Source organism: Pinus tabuliformis, chromosome Q, assembly GCF_031772625.1.
Source record: "Pinus tabuliformis cultivar Carrire ecotype Pingquan chromosome Q, CPIR1, whole genome shotgun sequence".
NCBI classification, from domain to species: domain Eukaryota; kingdom Viridiplantae; phylum Streptophyta; class Pinopsida; order Pinales; family Pinaceae; genus Pinus; species Pinus tabuliformis.
Window position 1 is genome coordinate 7,296,229 of NC_142296.1, and position 10,876 is coordinate 7,307,104.

The 10,876-nt window shown below is 37.1% G+C and overlaps 1 protein-coding gene across 5 annotated transcripts in view; it reads left to right on the forward strand.

Annotated features, from left to right (window-relative positions):
• LOC149218003 (sulfate transporter 4.1, chloroplastic-like) overlaps positions 1-10,543 on the forward strand; it is a 290,950-nt gene extending 280,407 nt beyond the window's left edge. For all 5 annotated transcript variants that reach the window (XM_089383729.1, XM_089383730.1, XM_089383727.1 and 2 more), the window contains 2 exons: positions 9,541-9,617; positions 9,997-10,543. In XM_089383729.1, coding sequence (XP_089239855.1) covers positions 9,541-9,617; positions 9,997-10,287 — 368 coding nt within the window. In that variant the 3' untranslated portion in view covers positions 10,288-10,543. The remainder of the gene's footprint in view (positions 1-9,540; positions 9,618-9,996) is intronic.
• Positions 10,544-10,876: the final 333 nt, after the last annotated feature.

Below are 10,876 nucleotides of genomic sequence, written 5' to 3' on the forward strand. Positions count from 1 at the left end.
GGTATATAAATGAGCAAACTTTGCATATTTTGTCTCTATTGGCTTGGAATCATGGTTTTACATCTTAAAAATAGTTTTATTTCATTAAAAATTAATTATTTAATGTATTTTTTTAAAACCGGTTCGTTTAGACCAAACCAGTGCCGGTTAGACCGGTTCCGGTCGGTAAACCGGTTCATTAGGTGGACCGGTCCGGTCACCGGTTCCGGTTTTAAAAACACTGCCTCCGCCGTCGTTGTCTAGCTCCACGCAGTCATTGCTGCTCCTCATCAACCTGCGGATTCCTGCATCCATCTTCCTCTAGCTCTCCATCCGCTGGCCATTCCCTGTTGTCTGCTTTTTCCCTCCGCAAACTTGATCCAAGCCGCACACCCTACGCAGCCCCTTCTCCCCTCGTCCTAGTTCTGCTGCGTTCAACTCCTCTTCCCTACGACCCCTCCGTCCATTGCTGCCACGATTCACCTTCCCCTCGCTGCTCCCTTCACTCCTCAATCCTTTCCATCAAGCAAGCTTCAGCTCCTCACGCACACTTGCATTCACAACTAATAAACATCGATTCCTTCTTTCTTTCCTTTTTTATGAATACGTTAGGTTAAATTTATAAATAAATTCTTTTACCTTGGGTTTGTATATAAATTAACACTTTAAGATTAGAATGTATTTTAATTTTTGATTCGATTTTCATTTCATTCAGATTAGGTTCGATTTTTTTTGGTTTTATTAATTTGGCTTTGTCATGAACCATTTTAACTTATTATAAAAAATCATAGAAATTAAAAAAAGATTGAAAAACTTTTAAAAATCCTAAAAAAAATTAAAACATTTAAAAAACCCTTTAAAAGTTAAAATTAAAATAAAAATAAAATTGATTTTTAATTATAAATGTCTTAAGAAACGTTAAAAAAGTTTAAAAAATCCTAAACATTATATATATATATATATATATATATATATATATATATATATATATATATATATATATATATATTAAACTTTGGTGACTAAGGATTTTGAAATAAAATAAAAAGGGTTTGTGCTTTAACGTTAAGAAAATTTAAATGTGGCATATGGCCCATTAAAATTTTTATTTTGTGCCATTTTCATTTTTTCGTCGCATTAAAAGATTTTAAATTTTTCAGTTACCATTAAAAATTATTGCCTAAAGAATAATTTAAAAATTTTAACCTAAAGTTCCTTAGTGTCATTTGTCATTAATTTTCCTATGGTCAAGGTGCGACAAACATTTTTTATTGTTGAAAAAGGCTAATTGAATCTAGATCTTGGTCATTAACGATAATAATTTTAAATCTGGAATCTTTTGCATGTGACAGTGTTGGGCGTTTTCGTGGATTATTTATAATTGTCGCTTTTTGTCACATATTGAAAATCGTCTGGATAGCTTGTTTTATTAATGGTTAATTCAAATATCGAAGGCACTGGTCTAAAATTATGTTATGTAAAAAAGATAGTTAATTTTAGGTTATTTTTTAATTCTAGGTTTAATTAGATGAAAGGGCACGATCATAAGATCATGCCCTTTCCCAAAGGGTGTCCATGGCAGTATTTAAGCCAAGAGCCCCATTGTAATCAGACATCATCTGTCTATTCATTTATTAATAAATTATTTCTATATATATTTCTGTTATCCAGAAGTTTTTACACTTCATCTGGTATCGGAGCAGTTCGTTCTCGGTTTGTCCGTCCATCCGTCCGCTGCCCACAAGCTTCCACCATCGACCGTAGCCAGCCTGCGGTGTTACGGTAATAAACGATACATGTTACGGTGATATACGATACAGGTTACGGTGATATACGATACATTTTTTTTAAGCCAAAAGGGTTGCGTTAAAAAAAAAAATCGGCGTGCTGTTCAGAATTAATAATATATATAACATAATTATAACATATTCGATAAGTTTCAGAAGAGTGTGAAAAAAGACGTGACTGGGCAGGGGGTCGTGACCGTCAAACATAAATAAGGTTAATAACTTTATTTACAAACGGTGCAATATATATTTTTAATATAACTAACGTTATATAACATATATATATAATACATATAAAGTGACATAGAACACTACTTTATATATTATATAACTCATATATATAACGTGTATATATAACGTTTATTTATATATAATATATATAACATATATATAATTATATTATATATTATATATAATTTAATTAATTAAATTTATTTATTTATTTATATATAATATATATAATTTAATTAATTAAATTTATTTTAATTAATTAAAACTTTTATATATATAAAAAGTTAATTTAATTAATTAAATTAATTTTAATTAATTAAAAGTTATATATATAAAATTTAATTTAATTAATTAAATTTATTTTAATTAATTAAGATTTATTTTAGCTAAAATAAAAAAAAAGAGGGAGAAAAATATTTTAGCTGGCAAATAAATACACGCCCCCGCAAACCCGCTCAATGTCGACAATGACAATGGTGGATTTCCAGAAAAGGTTGTTGGATGCAGAGCAAAAGATAAATAACAACCACGACGAGGTCAGTAAAAGATTAAATGAAGTCGAGAGTAAGCTTGGGGAGCAAGCGGACAAAATCAAAAATCTTGAAGATACGACAAATCGAATAGAGATAAAGATGGAAAGTCAACATGTCCAAACAGGAGTAAACTTCAGAGAAGTCTTAACAATGTTGAAAAGTCTGTGTAAAAAGTCGAATTGTAAACCCGAAGAGCTATTAAAAGAAGGTGAAGAGAATCAAGAACACATCTCGTCAGATTCAACTAAGTCCACAGACTCTCATGACAAAGTTGAATCCCCAAAAAAATCAGCGACACACCACCAGGAAGCAAGTAACACTGCCTTTACAAACAAGCAACTTTGGGATACCCTTAATAGTCAACACCCTCTTTTTGCTCAACCATTAGCCACATACCAGAAGAGGGTAAAGGTTGAGATGCCTAAATTCGATGGGAACGAAAAAAACAATGTTGCATGGATAAATAAAGCAGAAGAATACTTTGAGATATATGACATCACTGACGATGACGAAAAGCTCAGACACGCATCCATGAAAATGGAGGGAGAAGCATATAACTGGTATATGTGGTGGAAAAAGACAACACATGTCATTAGCTAGAGGAAATTTAAAGATGCATTCTTCAAAAGATTCCAAGGTGTAAAGGAAGAAGAGTTCTTTTCAAAACTCATCAAACTACGACAAAAAGGAAGTGTCGATGAATACACTCAAGAATGGGAGACCTTAGTAACACGAGTACCTGGGTTATCAGAATCTCGTCTAATTCAGTCATACATCTCGGGACTCAAAACCCATTTACAAGAAGAACTTGAGATGCATGATATTACATCTATAGAAGAAGCAAGACGAAAAGCAAAAACAGCCGAAAAGAAATCTGAACCAATATTTTGGTCAACAGTGGAAAAAGCTTATGCAAGACGAAGGATACCCCAGTATGTGGACTCAAATAATACAAGATATGTTCCACCACATCGTCGTGAAGATGAAAAATCTAATGTGGAAATGCAAAGGATAAAAGAGGGTAAATGTAAACGTTGTGGTGAGAAGTGGGACCCCAAACATAGATGTGCTAAAGGAAAAGAACCAAAGAACCTATATAATTGTGAAGCAACCAATGATTCAAACAGTGAAGATTATGACGTAGAAGACACAGAAGATGCCCCAGAATTCTCACCAGAACTAGATGATGGAAGTATTCCACAAGTATCATTATCAGCTATGACAGGTATATCACAACCTCAGACTTTAAAGTTAAAAGGACACATAAAGAAGAACAACGCAGTGGTTCTCGTCGACTCTGGAAGCACACACAATTTTTTAGATGCAACCATGGCAAAGAGACTCAATATATTTTCATTTCCCTTACCAAACATGAAGGTGATGATAGCTAACGGTAAGAAGATTGAAAAGGTGGGAAAATGCCATAAGGTTAAATTGCAGATTCAAGACTTCAGTTTAGAGTCTCCGTTTTTCACAGTACCGTTAGGAGGAGTAGATGTAGTCTTAGGTATCCAATGGTTACGAACTTTAGGTACTTATGCCGCCAACCATCAAGTACAATTTATAAAATTCAAATGGGGAGGTCAGAAGTACAAACTACATGGATTCCAAGCACCAGAAAATCATGTTGTATCATCATCTCAGATGATCAAGCTGAGTCAAAGAAGAGCACCTGCTTATGCAATACAATGTCACCAATTAGAAATGTTATCTGCAAATATGACCAGAGAAGAATCACCAGTGATTCAAGACCTACCTATGAAGATGCCGCCTAGTAGGGAAATTGAGCGTAGAACAGAAGTTAAAGCAGGGTCAGACCTTGTCAACATCAAGCCATACCGATATCCACATCTCCAAAAAACGGAAATTGAGAGATTAATCCAAAACCTTTTACAGTGTGTGACATTGATTATCTTGGAATATCTGCTCAAGTGGAAGGACTTCCCAAAGAAGACGTTTCTTGGGAGAATGAAGCATTTTGTCAACATCATCCGTCGTTGCGCATGCTTTGAGGACAAAGCATTCTTTCGAGAGGAAGGCAATGTTATGTAAAAAAAGATAGTTAATTTTAGGTTATTTTTTAATTCTAGGTTTAATTAGATGAAAGGGCACGATCATAAGATCATGCCCTTTCCCAAAGGGTGTCCATGGCGGTATTTAAGCCAGGAGCCCCATTGTAATCAGACATCATCTGTCTATTCATTTATTAATAAATTATTTCTATATATATTTCTGTTATCCAGAAGTTTTTACACTTCAAATTATTTCTATCTTGCGGTCGTGTCTTGTTTACTTTGGAGTTTAATCTATCATTCTGATTTAATCATCTAAATTCATCAAGTTATCCATCATTAAAATCTCTTAGAGTCTGTTTTATTTTCACAGGCTATCCTCATCTATTCACCTAGGGACTACCCCCCTTGACTTGTCTAAGAGAGAGTCTAAACGGAGTGAGTAAGGATTTAAGAGTGACAGCTCTTACTCTAAGTGTTGTCGCGCTGTCTAGACATTCTGTGCGACAACAAGCAGCATTTTTCAATTTAAAACAATTAATTAAATGGTGTTCCTTGACTAAACTCATATAATGTGGCCACTATTTAGGACTATTGTAGTACTAGTCTTAAAGCTTACAAGTTAAAACCTAGTCTCTTCCAGATAGAAGACAAGAAATTATAGGATTAATACATGATTCTCGTCTCACTTGTGCAACTCTTTAATTGGGTCCCAATGTTTTCTGTGTATTTTCTTACGCATTGCCCCAAAAGATATTGTTCATGGAACATGCTAATCCTGGCCAGCTTAACTTCTTTTGTGGTTACAATTATAAAATTTTGAATGTACAAAAGCAGGAAGCAATTTTATTAATCTCTAAATTAACAAAAACGTCAACGAGATATGTCAAAATAAGTGCATCAAATTATTTCCATGGAATTATAAAGCATTTCCAACAAGATTAGCCTTGTTTCTGACCACCTGTGGGTAGTGTCCATAGGAGAAATTTATTCTCCTAGATGGTCCTTAGTCGGCGGCCAGCAGCCTGTTGCAGCCACCAGATAGCTCGATGTGCCACTATCTCCACCACCTGAACCAACCATGTGGTCCCTCGCCCATATGTTATGATCATATGTTTGAAGGCTGGTCTCCCGACCCCAAAGGTATGGCTTTTCATTGGTATAGTTGAGTAATTTTGTTTACTTATCATGGACACTATTGGGAATGGATTGGTGGGGGGATTCGGCGGAAAGAGTGGGTTAGGTCTATACTCTTGTCTTCTCTGTCTGATTTAGTGCTTAGCCTTAGATTCTAGTTCTGTGGGATCTCCTTTACTAGCCATTAGCTTAAGGCCTGGCACTACATAGGAAATCTCGATTTTTCTTGCATGGTCCTGCTTCCCGACAACATGTACATCACTCCCCTCTGCTCATTTTAACCCCATTCATCACTTTTCCCATCCGGGTCCACATAGGGTTTTAACCTCCCCTCCCCTTGTTCGCAGTTTGGGTCGGGCCTAGAAAGATGCCTGGAGGTTGATGCAGCTAAAAAGAAAAGAAAAAGCATAATTTGGCCACTTACAACAAGAAATATACCACAAAATGCAAAAGATGGCTGGGATATACAAATTTAACGCATGGGCAAAAGCCAAGCATGAGCTTTACCCCTCATTTATGGCCATCACCCTGGTTTCTATGGGCCCTAGATGAGCCCCCTCCACATTAAATAACCCATGATTGTCCCAGTCCATGGTGGGCAATGAAATGCCCCACCTTGAAAGGGGGTACCTACTGCTATATTCTACACATTATGCTCTCATCCCCTAGAGCCCCGGGAAGTTATAAAGGAAAATCAATTAAAGGCAAAAGGCATATGAAGAAGGGTGGAAAAACAAAGGCTAGGGTAATTCATGTACCACGATTTTCTCCCTCCTACACTCATATACCCAAGTTCGGGCTTCCCTCATCATAGCTACCCTTATACCATGACATGTGACTTGGAGCCTTCTCTTGATCCCTACTCCATCTCATTACTATATCACATGCCACCTACCCATTGATGGATGTACCATGGACATGTCACCCCCTTTAAAGGTTGAAACCACCTAATAGGGTCCTTGGTTAACCCCCTTATTGAGCTTGGAGACACCTGTACATGCCAAAGCCCACTATGGAAGGGCATGCCACCATGAATTTCCCACTTGATTCCATGATTTGTAAGCTCTTTTACTTGATTACTCTAATGATTTTTTGTATTGGAGGGCAAGGGGACGCATTGGATCTTATGCAAGAATGTAGGTGGGTCTCCATTTTCGGGTTTAGTCTTCCTATACGGGGTCCAAGGCCTTAAGAGGGCCACATTGGCACTTGTAGGGTGAGCATTGAGAGTCGTGTGCCTCCACCATAGCAAAGAGTACTTCATGGATCCCCAACACCATTCAGGGATTTCTCGTGTTCTACCTTTTGGATAGGGATGATGCACCTAGATCACCATGCCCAACTGGCTCCACACATGTACCACACACTTGGCAGATGTTCCAGGGTCCAGATGAGGATGTGTCTCATTGCAAGAGAAAAGGGAGCGCTTATGTCATCATCCTAGCCCTTACAGATGGTTTAGAGGCATTATTGATCCACTTGAAGACCCATGAGGATGACATTGTGCCCCCACACCCACTTGGCAGCAACACATATGACTTGCTTGGAAAACAAGGGACCAAGCCCTTGTCCACTATGTTTGGATCTTTGTCACTCAACTTGGCACATTTGGACTCCATTAGGCCTCAATGGCCCAACGACTCATCATATTAATTATTTTTCCCTCTTGAGAAGCTATCCTTTGTATTATTGAGCTATCGTGGTGGACTTGTCACCAAGTCATGTCATTATTATGTATCATTTTATTATTTGGGGCTAAATTAGGCCAATTAGTCAAATCAAATCGCCTTTAGAGTTGTATAAATATGAGAGAGGCTCATTCTAACATCTCATCATCACTTGGATTGGATTAGTATCTCTTGAGAATTTTTTGCACTTTTTGCTAGGGTGAACTTTTTGGAGTTTCTTGATGCACTATGATGTTTGGATTTTCGCTATTGTCTTTGGAGCTTCTTTCTAATGCAAAGTTGATGAATGGATATACTCTCTCTCATGTAAGTGAACTTTTAATGTTATTCTTGTTATCTTGTCAAATGCATGTATATTTTTATCATTATTCTTGTATGGGTTAATGTAATGCAAAATTCTTTTGGGACCTTGAATAAGTAACATAATGCATGCTTTTCTCTTTGAGAAATTGGGTGAATGTTCCTAGAGGCACCTCTTAGGTTGAAAGACCTCGAAACTTCATCTCTTTGGCAAATTTGAAGTATAAATCTCTAATTACCTAGTTGTTGCCCTTGAATAGGCTAGCAAAGGTTAATTAGGGCTCCTTAGCTCACAAAATTCCTCGATCTAGGTGTATCTTGACTCCATTAAGCCCCCTAAGCAAGGCACTGATCCTCGCATCCTCTTGGTGGTCAAATTTATCTTTCTTTTCTTCACTCTTCCCAATTCTAGGCCTAACCCTAGAGGGTCACCTAGGGCATCAATCGAATTCCTTTGTAGCCATCCAAACACCTCAATTTTTGGTCCACTACTACACTAAGGTTTTCTCTAGAGGTCCTCCAAGTTTGAGGCAAATCTGACGGGGAATCCCGAGATATAGCAAGCCCTAGCCATAAGACCAATTCTTGCCCTAGGTTGATTTGGGTTAGTGTCCTCACTTGGATCATTGCATTCAAATCTCAAAAGAAAACTTGTCCTTTGATCCTATTCTCTCCCCTAATTAGGTCAAGCCCCTCCTTGGTTGATCAACTCCATACCCTTGACCTAGTTTGGGTCCACTTGGGTTCTTTGTGGTCCCACAACTCTACAACTCAAATTCCACAAGGATTACATAGAATCCATTTCTTCACAAGGATCCTTAAGCCTAGGAAGCCCCTTGTCAAGGCATATCCTCCAACCCTAGGTCTAGGTATCCTCATAGCCCTTCTTAGAGAGCCAATCACCTTGCTTTCAAAGCAAGCAAGCCAATTATTTGAGCCTCTCTTGTGAATAGGCTTTAGGAATCACCCCATATCTTGTCATTGATCCATCTATTCTAGTGATTCCTCTTACGCCAGGACTCCTCCCATTGGTGAAAGTCCATAAACAGCAAGGAGCCTTAGCTGAAGTGACAATGGGCTATCGCTCCATTGTTGCCCCTTGAGCTAGTAGTTGCTCTATAGGATCCCCTCTTAGGACCCCTGCTAGTTCTAGCAATAACAAGCCTAACCTTTTTAATAATGAAAATTGTGTTGTATAAACCATCGCAGTGTTGGAATTATTATTCAAATTGTGTACCAAGTATATTTTTGTTTGCAATGGTTAACTATTAAACAAAATATTGTTTACCTAAACCTTAGACCATCTGAGTTTGACCATGTCCTAGAATCTCCCCCTTATGTTCTCCGTGGAGGTAGTCCGTAGTTTGTGCTTGTTGGAATGAAGTTGAGATACTGGAGTAAGGGTGTAACTGTGTAATAATATACTAAACTCGTGTGTCTCGAATTTTTCTGCTTTCATGAATAGCTTGAGCATCATAATCTCTGTAAAGACAACTGAATGATTGTTTTGAAACCGGAGATAAATTGCTTATTTGATTCGTACTCATTGGTACCCTTTGCTACTGATATGGTACCAACAGTTACCAGCATATACTTCTCTATCTCTTTTCAGACCAAATATTTGACAAGGCACATGATGTATGAAATGTTTCCCATTCTGCAGAATAGAGAAAAATGCAGCTTCTCTTTGATTTGTTCAATTGTTTTGGTTAACATGCTTACTAGTCATTGTAGGTACAATCAATGAATATTTTTTGTTAGTTTGAATTCGTTACCTTAATCATAATGGAATGAAGCAGAAACCCATTGTAGTGAATAGTTCAAGTGTACTTTATTTTTCAGAACGGGAATAACAATCATCATGTTTTTACAGCGGTCACCTATATTGACTCCAGTGCTGCTCAGGCCTTGAAGGAGCTCTATCAAGAATACAAAGCACGCAACATTCAGGTCTAGTACATCCAAGAATGATATATTTGTCGACAAAAGAAGATATCCAAGAAAAATTCACTCTTACTTGAACACATGTTATTTATTTTTTTTATATCGAGGGTTGAAGCTTGTTATAAGAAGTGCTTAGTTGAACACAGCTGCTTTAGATATTGAGCTGCCTCTCTCTTGTAGAATGAAATAAACTAGCTTCATCTGTTAGATGGAATAACATAAAACTGGAAAACTGCATCTAATGTAGCTATATTAAGTAGAATGCAATAGGAGGCTTATTCTTGAATTTGTGCTACATACATGCCTTGAATTTTTTTCTTTTTTTTTGTACTATTTCTAGCAGTAATTTAAAAATTAATTTTACCTCTGGTGTTTAACTATACAGATGGCCCTCTCGAATCCTAATCGAGAAGTTCTCTCCACACTTGCCATGGCTGGAGTCCTTGAACTTCTTGGCAAGCAGTGGTATTTTGTGAGAGTCCACGATGCTGTTCAAGTTTGCCTTTCCCACATGCAGGGAAAGTTTGAAACATCAAACACCAGCGGTGAAGAGCCCAAACAAGATATTGTAAGAAAGCAAGGAAATAATTCACTATCAAGCTTCTTCTTTGGGAAGGATGCTGAAGAATTAGACGCAGAAAGACAGCCTCTCATTATTGAAATACCTGAGGATTGAGAATATTTGCACAACACTACGACTTTGGTCCGCGATTCACTATGTATTCCTGGCTGTTATTTGTTGTATTCTTTTTATACACGCTTGTATTATATTGCCAGTAACACTGTTTCTGTGAACAGAAAGGCAGCACTGGTATTATTTTCAGCTGCAAAAAATGTTATTTCATTATAATTGTGACATCAAAATATGTACCAATGTACCCATCAGCATTAGAAACAAAATATCAATAACGTTTCAAGGCTTATTATGGACATTTACAACTTGTTTTCCATAGACCAAAATGCTCTCTTTGCCATTGTCAAGGTGATATCCTTTTTTCTTATTTTTACTCCGTCCCTATAGCAGGAGACTTCTGTTTTCATTCCTTTTTCAATCTGTTGGTCATTGATGGAGTGGAAAACTATGACTTCCATAAGGCTTTTATTGAAAATTAGTTTTTTCTTAGTTTCCAATTTGTTGGAAAATAATCATTTGACCTTTTGAACAATGTTCCATCAAGACTCCGGGACGGGGAGACGCACAAGGGAACGTGTGTAAGTACCCTCAAATTTTAGGGAAATTTGGGGGATGTCGGGGTATATATTTT